The sequence below is a fragment of the Egretta garzetta genome, unplaced genomic scaffold, assembly GCF_000687185.1.
Source record: "Egretta garzetta isolate BGI_Z169 unplaced genomic scaffold, ASM68718v1 scaffold204, whole genome shotgun sequence".
Classification (NCBI taxonomy): domain Eukaryota; kingdom Metazoa; phylum Chordata; class Aves; order Pelecaniformes; family Ardeidae; genus Egretta; species Egretta garzetta.
Genome location: NW_009259424.1, coordinates 5,287,843 through 5,304,623, shown reverse-complemented (window position 1 = coordinate 5,304,623; position 16,781 = coordinate 5,287,843). Strand labels below are relative to the sequence as shown.

Genomic DNA, 16,781 nt, shown 5'->3' with positions numbered 1-16,781 from the left:
GGTCCAGTCACAGCGGCCACAACATCCACTCGGACAAATTAGCAAACGAATGTAGCGGATATTTCTTGGTAGATCAGGGGGCAGAGATATTTTATTTTCGCATTGCTAGTGAGGCAGGATGGAAGCAGGATTGCCAGTGGCTGCTGTCATTAAGCAGCCGAGTTTCAGAAGAGATGGTGTGGATTGGTTGAGGATTTTCAACGTATTTAGGAGAACCAAGTTTCAAAACTTTGGAAACGATGGGATGCAGGGATGAGGGGAGCGTTGCGTCCTGGGGACACCTCTGCTTGAGTCAGGAACAGTGGCTGAGCATTGCTGAGGGGACCAAAAGCGAAAAGAGGGTTTGATTTCCAGGAGGAATGCATTCGGGATCTCTCATTTCTGTCGTTGTGTGTTATCCAGCATTTTTACAGCCGTAGCCATCATTATAGAGCTCTGGCATGCATAGCATATACAGAACATTAAAATCTGCCTCTCTGCTGCATCTGGCACCCCAGCCAAGCCGTTAGTTCAGTAACAGCTGCAAACTAAAGTCACGCTGCTGATTTTCTCCTGCTTTTGGGAGGGCTTTGGCAAAACACGAGTGTTGTGTTATCACCTAAAAATTGTGGGAACTGGATTGTCTCCCAACCATTTCCTCCTGTGAAGTGCAGAGCTTGTGGAGGGTCATGGAAGGGGCTGATTTTCTTGCAGCCTGAGATTAGACTTTGGTGTTACCTTGTGAGGCGAAGGCCAAGGAGGCAGTGTTTGGCTTCCTTACCCTGTTAGGAGCTTTAGAAATCCATTGTAGAAAATTACAGTGGATTCAGGATTGAATGAGGAGTTGTCATAACTTGCAGAGCCCATGTGTAACGTTCTCTCTTTGGCTTGACCCGCTTGGTAGGCTGCGTCATGCCAACAATTGCCAACTCAAAAACCAGATGTTGGGAAGATGGATGCGTGCCTGCTCTGGCAGATCTATGACAGGGTTGAGCGGCCATGCAGCTTGTTGGAGAGCGAGGGAAATGTTATTTTGAGAGACCTATCATTTTGTACATTGAGGGTCTGTGAAGTCTGTGGCTGGAAGAACGTGCACAGCCTTCATTAGCGAAATTTTTTCGGCTGACATTAAGATGTTGATATTTGCCAGTTCATTGTCTTTTCCTCTTCCACTTTGTGTTCCTTTGGCTTTTGTGGAGGTTAGCCTCAGCCAGTATATTGAGTTGTTCAAGGACTCAGATTTCTGTGTGGTATAAATCACAACTCTTAATTAAAATGAGTGTGAAAAATGTAGTGTTAATTTTGTAACTGGGAGGAACAGGAAGCCTATCTTTTGAAACCTGACACCATGACTTTGATGTGAATCTGATCTACATTTGTAGAGACTTTATAGGAAAAGTTATGGCAGGTGGAGACTACTTCCAGTTGGAATATTTTTTCCATTCTTTGCATATGAAGAAAATCTGCCCCACCCAATTAAAAAATAGTATCATTTCTACTCATTGAGTCAGTTCATTAAGGTAAACCTCCAGGAAAGATGGACTTCCTTTACTTGTCCAAAACCAGAGTTGCCATTGGTTCACAATTCTATCGTGCAAGGAATAGTGAAATTTCTTGCTGGACAAGTGAAGGCTGGGTTGAATTTCAGGATGTTGATACAAGATACTTTTATTCTATTTGAATTGGATTTGTAAAAATGTTTCTAATGAGTTCTGCTGTAAAAACCTTAGTGTTATCCCTTTTAATTCTTCATTTAATCCTTATCAAATCAGATTAACAAAAGAAAGATTAGCTCCAAAATCAGGAAAAAACGTATAGCTGCAACACCGTGCTGCATTCTTCTATTAGGGTTCAAGTTTGTAATCTCTTACAGTCAACACATGTAATGTTTAAATGCTCTTACGATTTTCTAATTCAGAAAAATTTACATTTGGTCATCTTTTTCAAATCAGACTTTCTAGAATTTATAATCGTTCTCTCCTAATTATTGTTAATATCCAGCCATCCCATACCCACTGTGAAATTTAGCAGTTCATACATCTATCTCTGTGTGTTAAAATCTTCAATTCACACAGCTGCTACTCAGCCTGCAATACTGATACCTAATCTTTTGACTTTGATAAGCTTCAGAAATTTGGAGAGTTGTAAAATAAAATATGCCAATTAATGGAATCTCTGTCAGTCACTCTATGTCCCTTTTGAATACCTGAGCAATCAGATAAAGTTATTGAAACCTGGTATCATAGAAATGTCGAGCTTTCAATAATTATTTCTAGATTTCTGTATCTTTTTGTATGAGCCCTACGCATTTATTTCATGATATCAGTAAGCTATAATATAATTTGGATCATTTAGCTGCCAAGGGCTTCACCACATCATCAAGTTGTTGGTATCTTTTATTCTATTTGACACACCGAAAGACAGTTTTCAAACCTTTGTTGTCATTATGATCAAGTGTAGCTGCTTACTGCGATGGACTCCCCAGCATCCTCTGTGCTTTATCAGCTATGTCTTACTGTGATGTACTGTTCCCCTTGAAGATTATTACTTCTGAGATCTCTTCAGGCCTATTAAGAAAGCACTCCTAGTCCATCCACATGCTATAGTCCAAACCAATGAAAGCTTAGAAGGAAAGATAAAATACCATGTTATTCATGGAAAGGAAATAGAATTCCCGTATTTTTGCCTGTGCACAAAATGTATTCACTAAAAACAAATTAACAGGCAACCCCACATCAAAGAAAATTTGTCACTTGCACAGGATGATTTTTTTTTTGCTGGGAACTGATACTTGTTTCATCTTCCATAAAAGCTGATATTAAATCACTTATTGCTAATACAGCTCTTGAAAGACAATATCAGAACGATCTCCAGAAACTCCTGGTTTCATTATTTCTTAGCTCAGATAATATCGATTATAAATCAGAAATGTATTTTTTCCAAACCAACTGTGCTACTCCTAGCAATGTGAGTGTTTCAGAACCTGTACCCAGCGTGTTTGCAATTTTGTAGTGCATGAAGATTTTGGTTTTTTACTGATTAAGGAACGGCACAATTTTCCATGTCCTGAGTTGCTTCTAGTCATTGCCTCATAACTTGTGTCAGATTTATAATTCATTAACAATCACAGCCTTCACAGCTTCGTTTGTGATTTCTTAACTTTCTCATGCTTCTGCAAAATCATTTTATTCAACAGACGCTTTTCACTTCTCTGTTCTCACTTTTTATTTTTAAATTATTAAAAGGGGGCAGCAATTCAGGTACTGTCCAGAGTGGGAACAGACTTGTGTACTAGTAACAGCACCTTATCATTCCCCTTTCCTGCTACTCCCAGCTTAATAGTGTTTTAAATGTTATCGCATCTCAAAAAATCTAGACTCTGCAATACTTTCTAGCTTGGTAGGATAGCGGGAGGTAGCAAAATGACTGTAAAAATTCTCACCAATATCTTGGCGGTATGCAGGAGGAAAGACAGAAAACCTGTATCTCTGGCCAGGGCAGCCTGGTATGATCTGCCTTAAGTTCCCCTGTTTCCATGTTCGATGATATGCAAACTCCAGCCTACCTCAAATACCCATATTTCCAGCTTTAGCAGTCATGAAAGTTACCCACTAGGACTCTTCTCTGGCATGAGGAGACTATGAAACCCAGTGTACCTTAGAAGTGGAGTACGAGCTAGCACATACGAGTCCAATGGATCAGAATTTGTCACTGCTAAGAGTTGTGGTTTGCACCGTAGTCTTCTCACTTCAGTCCTCCAACCAGATACCATTCCATGGCAATCGAGGCTTCTGTACCTTCAGCATGGTGTCAGCAGTGTTGTTTTTGATTATTAAAGAGCCTTATGCTTTCACCATTATTTTCACTTTCCTTGTCTTTTTCTTCGTCACTTCATTTACCTTGTCTCCTTTGTGGTGTTATCTTTTTATCTGACAATTTGATTTCCCCTGGGATGGTTCCTTTTGAGAGTGAGAGGAAACATGAGATCATCAAACTGATATTTTATTTTCCCTTCATTGCATGTCCTCTATATTTTATCTTGTTTTTATTTTAAATTATTTTTTTCTGTATTTTTATGACATGTCTGAAATCTTTGTACATTTTTTGCTCAGTTGCATATAAATGATCATTTGTTTGTACCACTGTATTGTATTCTACTTTTCTAAGAATAAATAAAGTTTTTTGGGGAAAATAAATAATGCACACACTGGCAAAATAATGCATTTTAATGCCATCTAGAAATTCAGTTTCAAACTAGCTTGGAATATAATAAGCTGAGAAACTTCATTTAACTAGCATTTTAAAATCAGCAAAGCGGTGTTAGGAATCAGTCATCCCAGAATGCGAAGTTTAATGCTGTTTGATGATGAAGTATAAGCTGGAAGAGTCAGTTAAAGAAACAAAAAAAGAGCAGGAGGATATAATATATAAACTGCCTTGTACAGAAACTGATAATAGCTGGAAGGGCATCTTACCTGACTCAGTGTTGGCTTGTTACATGAGTGAAGAAACAAGATTTTCTCCTTAGAGGTCCCTAACAGTGAAGCAGATATTCTGTAATACCTGGTCAGAGACAGCGTGCTCATTAAGAATCCAACGAAATCAGTCAACTCTTGGTATTGATCACCATAGATTTAGGTCAAGGCTGTAATGGATTTAAAAGTGACATGTCATCCCCATGATTAATGACGCTGGGCCCAGGCTTCTGCTACCCAAAGCGGTGCTGAAGCATTCAGGTTTGGTTCCAGCATATTTCCCTAGCTGCAAGGAAGGGGTTTTTGTGTTTGGATTAATTTTTCGCCCAGTCATATAGGAAACCCCCGCTAGCGGGATTCTTAGGGATATAATCTGCATTTACTCTGCATGAACCTTAGTGGGGGCAGGGGGAAATAACTGAACAGAAATCAGCTTAAAAAATGGACGTTGCCATGCAAAGAAGTCAGAAAGAAGCAAGCTATTTAAAGTTCCAGTTTGGTGATGAATTTAAGTACTTGCTTAAGTTGCATTACGTCACCTATCCCAGAGAACTTCTGTGGCTACTCATGTGCTTGGCATGAGCTTATGTATTTTACTGAATTGGAGCCTTAATGTGTCAGATTCTTTTAGATTCTTTACACAATGTTTACGAAGCTAATGTTTGTATATTTTATCTCAGCCTACAGTGGTATTTTAAAGTTGACTTTTTGAGAGGGTGTTGAATGTTCAGTAATAACGAAATCAGTAAAAGTTTAAAATAAAAAACATAAAATGTGACTGTATTCTCAATATTTTTTTTACATTTTTGTGGTTTGTAAAGTGCCTTAGGCCTTAATCCTACATTTAGACATGTACGTGAAATTAAGTAAGTTTTTGATCCTGATCACCAAAACACTTCATTTTAGTGGTGTAGGATCAAACCTGAGTTGCTTTGAAACCAACACACGTAAAACATGAACTGGAAGTTACATGTGCGTTGAAAAGATCTGCTGGAGATTGAACTTTACGTACGATAATATTAAGAAGCAACTTATAAATCTGTTTATCCATTAAAATTAAATAATTTTATAATACCTGAAATAACCTGTGCTCCACATTAACAAAATATTAAAAATCAAAGGTACTAATACTGCAGAAAATATATACTTTATTTTTCTTTTAAAACTTGATGGTTTGGTTATGATTTTCCATAAATTCAGTACCACTTTTATAAGCACATATATAGAAAGACCTACTTGGACTTAATCAACATAACAAGTACTGTTTCTTCAGAAGTATTCAGTATCCAAGAGTTCTCTTTTGGGAAAGTGGTATCCAGATTTTTATTATGCTGAGCTATTTTAATGATTTGGCTGGCCATGTCTTTTCCCATGTCGAAATAGGAGCTTGGGCAGTTTCCAAAATACTGCTCTGAATGGGGCTGCAGAAACCTTTTCAAAAATTCAGTTTTTAATTAAAACATTTGTGGCTAATAGTCAGGAGTAAGAGTTTTCTGAGGCTTTCACATAGGTGGAGTGGAGAGGCTTTGCAAGGCAACTGTTGCTGGGCATCAAACAGGTTGTGGAAGCAACTCTGTGTCCTGTGCCAACTCTCTCTTGTACTCCTGGAATATAGGAGTAGGAAAAAATGGGAACTTTTGAGATTTGGGTTTGACTAGGCTGGAATGGCACAGAAGGATGATGATAGAGCAATCTGTTATGCCTGATGCTCCAGCAGAGTAAATCGGACTGTTACAGGGTAGCATTGCTTTGCTTTGGGCTCAGCAGAGTGAAAAATTACATCCCTTATGGACTAGCTAATAATTTAGGATTTAAAAGCTGAGTAAAGCAATGTAAAGAATCCATTAATTTTTAGTGAGTGTTGGAACAGAACCTTCGTGAATTTAATCTTTACTTTGTAAAAGAATAATCTGTCACCTCACAGGGTCATTTTAGATTTAGTTGAATTCTGAAAACACCACCCTCTTCAGGGCCATCCCCTTTGTTGGCAGTGGCTAGAATTTGTTATTTCAAACCAGAAGTATAAAAAGTAATAAGTATATGTTTGCTAAAAAGAGTGAAATACTGATTACATTACTAGCCTCACTATCTTGATCCTTTTTTTTTCTCCCCACGTCTTCCTTTCCCTTTCTATCTGGAGATGGCCAATGATGTGAGGTTGGGCCTCAGAAGCATGGTGAGAATTTATAATAAACATACAGTAATTGGTTTGTTGTTGGAAATGCCTGCACAGATGAATCCTTGCTAGTTTTCTCCTCATTTTTACCTCTCCCTGGAACTCCCCTTGAACCTAACCTTTGTGTTATTGGAAATGCCTGTAACTACAATATATGCAGTGTGTGCACAGTAAAGGTTTCTCCATGTGCAAGTTCTCCTTTCTCCCAAAAGAGTTCCTTTGCAGAGACATTGGCATGCTCATCAACCAGCACTCATTCCGTACTGCATTTTGCTGCTTGTGTTGAAAAATGTTTCTTTGCGTTTACTTACTCTCCTGTTTATTTAACCTCATGAAAACTGTGGAAACATCTGTGTAATGTGAACCAGTCATTCATTTTCTTTGTAGTTGAGTGACCAACTTCCAATGCTTGTGAACCAAGGTCGGTAAGGATTTTAAAGCTTGAATACCTCAGCATGAGGCTGAATGTCCCCTTTCCGATTGAGTAACAAGTGAGGATGCTATCACAGCCTCTTACCTTGAGGGTTTGAGTCTGCCGTTGGTTGTGAGGGTTAGCCAGTGTTTCTCTGTGGTTGCACTTATTTCATGGATTGTGATGAACATGGGAGCCGATCACGGCAAGAGACTGCGGGGCTACCTGCTGTCACCTAATGTGCCATGCTTGTCCCGTTGGTACTGTGCCTTGGATCTTTATTCACGCAGTGCCATAGCATGCAGATGGAGTTGAAGATTAAAAATAAAGATGGATGTTTAGCTGGTTTAAATTGGTGTGCAACATCAGCTTCAGTGGGCTGGTGGGGAGCTTAGTGTCCAGTGTGTTTCTGGACAAGGCTCACAGGCATGGACTATGGGACGGTCACAGCCATCTTCAGAATTAGACCCCTGGCTAGATGTGATTTCACGTTAGGTAAATCCAACCTGGGTAAGGGGGGGCAACGTGGGTGTGGGAAGATAGGGACTGCTTCCTGAAGCTCCTTGCTACTTATAGCAATTCTGTGGCAAGTCACTTCTACTTGATTGGTCTCTAGGTTTTTGGTAATAGTTTCTTACTTTCACCGATTATAGATATTTTCTGGCTGTGGGTAGGTGGGAATAAACTTTGGCAATGTATTCGAAAAAATCTTCTATCACATTAACTTCATCGTTGCAGTATTCTGTTATTTCTCATTTTTTTTCAGGTTTACTTAGGAGGGAAAAGAATATTACTGTCTCTTCGTAAAGGAATTTCTGCTCTCTGGTGAAGGAGAGCACCTCCTAGTGAATAAGGTGGCCTTTTGTACATAATTTTTCATGAAGTTTTGTTTCTTTGAAGATGATTACACATTGAATGAAAACAATATATTGCAAAACTCCTTCATTTCTTTTATCCTTTCAATTGGATAACAGTCTACTGGACCTCAACTGATGTCAGTCTCGATGGATTCTTCTAACAGATGTTTTATGGATTATAGCTTAGTTAATTGCTAATTTCAAATACATGGTATAGTTTCCACTCATAAGAGCAGAAGCTTGATTGCAGAGTTGGGCCTATTTATAAAAGTAGTTTTTCAAGTAGACTCTTGAGGTGCATCCGTACTTATTTCTAATAAGGTACTGTTACGGTCAAACTGGCATCTAGCAAAGTGCACTCAGAAACCATTCAGCAAATTTTATGTAACATTAAGTGCTATTTGACTAGGTCAGTTGCCTGTGTTAAATTAATGACAGCAAACGTACATCATCGCTGCATCTGTTTACACGTCTGTCTGCATTTCACTGCATTGTTGACGGCGGAATCTCTAGGATAATGTGTGGCAAACTCAGCCATATTAAAAAGGTGTTATTTGTATTAATATAACACCATCCTGTGTTGTCATTGTTTTGCAGCATGTCTATTACATATCATCACTGCTTTTTCTTCTTGACCAAGCCAATTATATCTGGGTTTGCCACTCTGTCAGAGCCTCCTGGAATAAATTAAAATGACAGCTTTACATATGCAGTAGCTGCAGCTGAAAGTAATGATTATGACCCTAGGTGAATACAGAATTTTGGAATAGTCTTAAACAAATGTACATATGCAGAGCTGCTGCTGCTTCCTTTCTCCTTAACAAGCTAAATGTTTGAGTCCATGATGTCTGAAACCCCATGGACAGAAGCTGGTAGCTGGGTGGAGCTGTGGGTTTTGACGCTGAGCTGAGAAGAGAATAGCCTGTGGGTACCTGAGCATGGAAACTTTGCTGTTCAGTTTTATCTCTCTGCTTTGTTTTCCAGTTACGCGGTATGTCTGTCTGTGCATGGAAGTTCCTCAGAGACTTCCTTTCTGCCTAGCTGGGTATATGTGTGTGCCCTCCATCAGCTGTGTCTCATGACTGCTGATACTTGTATTCTTTAATGCATGTGTATGGGTTAAGAGACTGGCATGTGACCTGGTCAAGGACAGACGAGGAACTGTCTGTCTGAGGCTGGGGCTTGACTCAAATTTTGAACCCCAGTCCTAATCACAAAATTGCCTTATTTTTTTAAATAGTTCTTTCACAGAATGAAAATGTAGTATTAACATTTATGTCTTTGTTTCATTCTCTCACCGAAAGATAATCCTTCATATTGTCACCCAAGACAGAAGCAAACAAACAAACCAGAAATGCACCGTGATTGATGATTAAGACTATATTACTTTAAAAGTTCTCAAGCATTATTTTCTGAGTATCTCCTGAGGCTTATTAAGAACTGCATTAACGGGCTTTTAATACTTGGCACAGTTATCAGCATCTGACCGGGAGGCATTGACGCATTTATGATAGTCCCTTGGTGTATGTGCCTGTCTGCCCATATTGGCTACAATTCTGAATTTTTAGTGCTTGATATTTAGGGTCAGGACCATCAGTCTTTTTCTTCTCCTCTAGTCTACTGTGGTTTTATTTGCATGTGAGGGATGCAGATGCAACTTATCACAGTTTTGGCATAGTTTTAGCATCAAATCTCTGCAGATATTTGGCTTTCTTTTCTGGGCATTTGTCTCCCTTTTTGGCCTTACTGAAACTGCTTCATCAGCTTACAATATTTTTCTCTCTTCAAGTGGCTTCTCTTGAACTTTGTGATAAGATCAAAGAAATCATGAGTAAAAAGAAGAGGCCACATTAGTGTCTTTAATAAAAATATTTTTCTAAAAAATCTTCCCTTTGGAAAATCCCACCCATTGCGAGTCTGGCAGCTGAGCAGTATTACCTTTCAATTAATTGTGTTTAGAGTGATGTAGGCAATTTCTTGAAATGATCGGCCAGTAGCTCCTTTCCAACAGTCAGTGAGATGCACCTCCCAAATAGTTGCATATTCTTTCAATCTGACTGTCCACATGCTTTTGTTAGAGCCCACTCTCAAAAGTCACAAAAAATAAGCTAGAAAAAAATATTGATTACTCTGTAAATCATCCTGTCTGCATTTATATCTTGCCATAATTTCTCTCCATGTGATAAGGCCAACCTTCGTTAATCCTGAAAGGGAGTTGTTGTTTCTTGCAGGTGAGGTCATGCAGGGTTAGTCGTTCCCAGATAATTCTGGTGAGCATCCTTCAAATCCAGGCTGACGGTTGCCACTGAACCTGTTGCTCCTCATCAAGTGCTTGAGATGTATCAGATAGATGCCCTTCATTCACCCTTCCAGAACTCAAACTCATTGGGGAAGAATGACATTTAAATTGGTATTTATGAATAAGACAATTTCCTGGCCAGAAGTAATGTTTGGTTAGTTTGGTTTCCTTAAGCTTGAGGAGGATAAGCCTGTGTTTGTAATTCATTTTCCTTGCACGTGATGTTTTTTCTTCCCTTCACTGATTGATTTCTTCAACTGATCTCTTTGGACTACAACATTAATATTGAAAATAGAATTGTGAAGGTAGCAAAGGAAAAATATTTGATCTCCTACACAAGTGTATACTTTTATCTAATGTAGCTAGATATGAAAAGTGAAGTTGAGTTGGCATGAAACAGCTGAGATGTGACATTTATAATACTAACGAAGTTTTGCATATTAAGGACAAAAAAGAAAGAGAAGAAACCTTTGGTAATGTGTCTGTCACAGAGACTGAAGTATTCTGTTTGGAGCTCGTTCATTCAGCTCTTGAAGAGACCTAATGGAGCTAAGTGGAGCTGAAGCCGGGAACCTTTGTGAAGAGAAGCACTAAGGCTTCCCCCGAGGGGCTGCCCTTTGGGGAAGGGGAGCCTCTGGGCTAGCAAACCGGCACACCAGCCTCCACGATGGCTCCTGGTTTTTCCATCCAGCTGCCAAGTCTGGTGCCTCTGCCATTCCCTAGCTCCAAGCTTCAATTTATTAATTTATAGTAATTCATTAATTTTAATTTGTTCATTTTGTCAGAGAGAAATACAAAAATAGAGAACAGTCACAGCATCAGAAAGCCTGAAAATCTTTTGCAATGCTACATTGCCATTTCACAATTAAGGTGACAGAGCCTCAGGAGATGAAAAAAAATACAACCTAAGTAAGTGCTTAAAAATTATAACAAATGGCTCATATTTAATGAGAATTATAGAACTAAAAATAAAGGAAAACACTGAGCTGACAAGGGAGCAAAACATCGTAATTTCTAAGATTTGTTTTTCTGGCTTTATTACCATTTAACCCTTTTCCCATTTACCTTGTTACTTCTCAGTAACAAATGCTTTGTTACTGAATTTTCCAGGAGAACAATAAAGGAAAAGAAAGATGAGGTTTACAGAATTTGCAAATTCTGAAAGCTTGGCTTGTCAAATAAAGCTATCCCAGACCCCTTAGTCCTGGAAATCTTGGGATTCAAGGCAGCCTTCTAGTATGTAGCAACAAACTAATCTTTCAATGGTTTCTAATTTTTGTCTTTTTTTTTTTTTAAAGCATTTGAAAAATCGCTCAGTATTAAGATAGTTTCATACAAGTCTTGACATTTAGTTATTTAACCACTCTTCATCTAATAAGACAAAGAAAAAGGGAAGAACCTTTAAAAACATGATTTTATTGTTCCTCAGAGACAGAGTTGTTTTCCTTAACCTTTACGAACATTTTATTTTAACAACAAAAAGATGGAATAATGTGAACTTCTGGGCTCTTGGAAGCCTTTAAAAAGTTTTCCCTGATCTTAATAAGGCCAGAAAGTTGTCCTTAATGCTGAAAAAAGAGTTAGAAGTAGGCAAATGAAATCCCCACCCCTACCTCTTAAAAAAGTCCTAAGCATTTACTTCTCTACTTACTTAATGAAGTATTCTGTAGTAGATAAAATGTGATGTCTGCGTGCAGGAATTACGTTTTTCTTTTTTCCTGATAATGAAAACTTTAGCACAGTGTAACATAGGTTTATATTGTGAAGCATAAGCAACTGCAAATCCACCATTTTCCAAGGAATGCTGTCCCAGAGCTGGACTGTGTACAGCAGAAGAAAAGAGGGCAAGCGGAGGGAAACGTTCCAACTGAGGTGGTCCTTAATAACCCCTCTGGTCTGGACCAGGAGATGTGTTTTAAGAGCATCCCATCTGTGGTTCTTCATGTTACATCTTAAAAGAGCTAAGCTAAATATATAACTGGGGTTAATTCATCCTTTGAATTTTATGACCTTTTGTGCACTGATGCTCCAAGTACAGAGCACACCTCATTCACAGCTGTATTTTTCCTCTGCAAACAGCTACTGACTGCACATTGCAAATATTGAAACTCTACCTTCCCCTCTGGCTTGGCTAGTTATCCCAGTCACATTATATTTGTTCCTGTAGCAAAGCAGGATGGAACACACTGAGGATGTGCTTGTAATCAAAGAACACAAAGAAACTGTTGATGTATATTTTCACTTGAAATGATGTGAAGAAAGCAGTAGTAGTTGGCAAAAGCTCAGAAAAATGCAAATGAGTCATGAATATTTCTCCAAAGTCTTATTTAGGAAAATTTGTTCTAGTATTTGCTCGGTTCTAACCTGTTTTCTACTTTTTTTTGATTTTGTAGTAGGGGTTTAGCAAGAATATGGGTCCCAGATAACTACAATGCCAACCTAGGAGTCTAAATCGAAGCTAACAGCATTTTTGAGAAAGAAATAGTGCAGGGTACCTAAAGAAGCATTATATAACGGGCTGCTGGGAGTTAGCTTCCTTAGACGCGGATATCATCATATGCGGTGGTAGCTGAAGTTTGTGGATAAGCAGAACTTCGCAGTGAGCTTTCGTTGGCAGACAGCTGAGAAATGCAGCCATACTTGGCCAGGCGACTGCGCAAAGGGAGCCCACCCGTAGAGGTCGAGCCCTTACTCCCAACAGAGGATAATGTATGAACACCTCTCATGTCCCCAGTCCACAATTTTACTTCAAGGAATAGAAATGAATAAAATAGTGAATTAAATCCATGTAATCCTCTGGCCATTATACCACAAATCCTTAATTTACCTTGCTACAGAGTTTATGAAAGAGCCCCTGTGTTATCATCAGCTTGGTGTATTGGCTAAGATTAAACCATGAGCCTGACAGGTCAGGTCTGGCTGTTGGCAAGAAGGACTCAAAGCAGCTGCAGTGGGTATCTGATCAAGTATTCTGTGGTCCCTTTTTGCCACAAAAGTTTATTTTTTGTTTATTGTCTATTGATTTTCTCTAACTCAGAATTACCTGATTAGAATACTTGGCTGAAAAAGCAGTATTTTGTAAAAAATAGTTTGTTTCTCTGGTGAGGAAGGTGATATCCCCTAGGGTTCCTGGGAGCTTCTTTGGGAGTTTGGTGGATTGTGATTAGCAAAGGTGGTGCAACGTGCAGCTCAGCCCTGAAACTGTTGAACAACTGTACTCCAGTTGAAATCAGTAGGGATTTACCCTAAGCTAAGGACACAGGTTTGGGTTCATCATCATGTAACACTAATTCATTTCCAAATCCATGCAGAGATCAGCAAATCCAACGGTTCTTGAGTAATATAGAAGTGGTGTTAAATCACAAGGTTAGAATCAAATCTGTAGTTGATGTTGACAGGAATCGAGGGCTTAGGAGTTGACTTGATTGTCACTTTACAGGTGAAAGCGAAGTTGCAGAGCAGTGGTTACCACCGGAATAATATTGTAATTCTCTGTGCTCCACCTAAACACCAGTGGCAAAAGATCATGAGGAATGGGTGGCAGTGGCATCTTATACTTCTCTGTTCCCAGAGCTTATTTTTTTTGCATGAACCAGAGCATCTGTAAGGCTGCTGCTCTTTGGTTTAACCAACATCTAAGCACACATTGATCTGTGGGCGACTGGGGATTACTGGAATGCAAAAGTTTCAGGTTAGTCCTGTTTCCTGGGCTGGGATTCTGCTGGCTTCCCAATGTAATCACAGGTTTCTGTCAGAGCAGGGAATTTCTTTAGTTCCAGGATTGTTGGGCTTTTACAGACGCTTTGCTGCTAGTCTGCTGTGTGTTACACTTGCACCAAATAACTACAACTGCAGATCATAGCTGCGCTTTATGAAATATAGAGAAATGATATAATGTAATACCTTTTTATTGGCAATACAATGCTAGCTATTAAAATTCAGTCATACAGCATCCCAGGTGGTTGACTTTACCCTGCCAGTTTTGTTGCTTTCCAATCTGAACATCCCGAATGCCGCACTGAGGTGATAAACAGCCCATTGTAGGTCTGTGCTGCTTCAGGTTTTAAAGACGATTTCTTTGGCTGTATTTCCTCATGGAAGCTAAACCATGTTGAAAAAGTAGTGCTGAAAGTCCCTTGAGGAGACCACTCTGGGACCCTTAGCTAATGCATTCTCACCAGATGCTGATGCATTTTCTGAATCATAGAATCAGAATCCTCTAGGTTGGAAAAGACCTTTAAGATCATCACGTCCAACCGTTAACTAGCACTGCCATCCCACCACTAAACCATGTCCCTAAGCACCTCATCTACCCATCTTTTAAATACCTCCAGGGATGGGGACTCAACCACCTCCCTGGGCAAATCTGAAGCAACACTGAAGACCAGTGTTGCTTTCCCAAGCTCTGACCACAGATATAAACTTTTACCAGATGACATGTCAAGATGCCGGGCAGTTTGTAGTTGGTGATGCAACTGTTCAAAACACAAATGAGCGGTCCCCTCTCCAGGGCTCGTGGAACAGGTCTCTCTCAGTGCTGTTCTAGTAAGTCAATAGTCTGTGCCACGTAGGTGACCCAGGAATTCTTGCTGGGAAGGGAAGACTTCGCTACCACCACAACCCCTGGCCAGTAGATTTTGACACACGAAGCAACTACCCTGAAGTCAGCTAGGCTGTGCACAGTGTTTTACTGACACGTTCCTTAGAAAATTCAGTGCAGCTAGATGAGACGGTGGTGAGCTGTCCTGTGATTACAAGGTGACAAGCTGTTCGCTGGAATTTGGAGTCCCAGCTAGTTTGTTTGCCTGCCATATGCTTTCTTTCTGGACTTGGGCAAGTTCAGCTAAGGACTTGTGGGATGTGCTGGTCCCTGGTGTCGGCTGTTAGCTGAACCAGAGCCATCGGTTTACCTCCAAGGAGGATGATACTGACATCGGGGGCTTTTGCAGGGTGAGACTGAGCTGGTGTGTTCTTCAGCATGTGTTTCTCAGCTGGAGATGTTGGTCAGACCTTGAGGTTTTGCGTAGGCACAGGTGAAATGGAAGCGATATAATGAGCGAACAGCAACTCCTGTCACGCAGAGGAAGTGGAGGGGGGCCGGATGGCATTGGAGATTGTGTTTGGACTGATTGTTCTGGTTTCTTCCTCACTAGGACAAAGAAGTGAACCTGGAGCAGGTCCATAGACGCATGAACAGTTTAATTGATGAAGACATAGCCCACAAGCAGATCTCTCCAGCGTCCATTGAAATCTCAGCCTTGGAGATTGGTGGCATGCAGCCAACTCAGACCCTGGAGCCGGTACGCGAATACCAGAACACGCAACTTTCTGTCACCACCTTTTTACCAGAACAGACAACTCATGGTGCCAGCAGAACACTCACAGCTGCCTCCAGCAGCACCCTGCCGCTGCCCCTGAGCAGCTCGGCCACCATGCCCTCCATACAGTGTAAACACAGGTCGCCAAATGGAGGACTATTTCGTCAGAGCCCCGTGAAAACCCCGATCCCAATGTCATTTCAGTCTGTGCCGGGGGGAGTCATTCCAGAAGCAATGGAGCCCTCGCATGGAACATCCATATGATGAAAACAAACAGTAAAACAACCAGCAGAGCTTTTTAATACAAAATTTAAAAGAAACAAAAAAAAAAAAAAAAAAAAAACCACAAACCACAAACTCTTACATTTTTCTTGTATATACCTGTAAATAATGAAAGAATGAAGTGGGGTAAAAGTGTATTTTGAATATTCCCAATTTTCGAAGTCAGTAAAAAAACAAAAAACAAAAATGTATGAATGACTTTGTAAATTTTGTTCTATATGAATAAAAAGGCAAACTACTTGTGATCGTTCTCAAGTGCCAAAGATGACCAGTTACTGGGACTGAGGGCCGTACTTTTTTTTCCGTGGATTTCAACACTTACTTATTAATTTACCGTTCCTTTTTTTTTTTTTTAAAGAGCAAAAAAATTATCCATTTCTTGCTAGAAAAGTTCACCATGCTCAGATCTCTCCTTTCCCCAGAACGCTGTTTCATAGACAAGATTGCAATTCACTCGAGAATTTAACAGCCAGTATTTTCATTGTAGTAACAAATGTTTTAAACGTAAATCATAACCAAAATCCAACAAACAATAAACAGAAAAAGAGAGAAATTTTTCCTTCTAACAAAGATTTAAACTTCCACACAGTTTCTAAGTTTAAGCACAGGATTCTTGAATTGTGTTTTTACATGCCTGCTGCACTGTGTGGCTCTTTTTATTTAACCTTCTGTGTTCAGTTATATATATAATATATATTATATATATATTATGTATATGACGTATATATTATATATGTAAATGTTTTGATAAACAAGAGGTTTTAGGTTAAGGGGAAAGCTTTTAAAACAAACTGATCAGCTCTTTTTTGTGTCTTGTGTACACGACTGAAAATGGGGAGGAACCAATGGCTGAAAGGAGACAAGGAAGAGCTTTAGCGGGCAGGAGGTAATGGCATTGCAGGGGCTGTGCCCTCCAGTGCCGTCTCGTTCTTTAAGATTTCAAGGAATTTGCTGCATAATGGATGAAACGCTCACTGTTGAAG

General features: G+C 39.6%; 1 protein-coding gene across 1 annotated transcript in view; it reads left to right on the top strand.

The window, feature by feature from the left end:
- Positions 1-15,780, top strand: part of GRID1 (glutamate ionotropic receptor delta type subunit 1) — a 315,745-nt gene extending 299,965 nt beyond the window's left edge. The window contains exon 14 of the mRNA XM_009637022.1: positions 15,352-15,780. Coding sequence (XP_009635317.1) covers positions 15,352-15,780 — 429 coding nt within the window. The remainder of the gene's footprint in view (positions 1-15,351) is intronic.
- Positions 15,781-16,781: the final 1,001 nt, after the last annotated feature.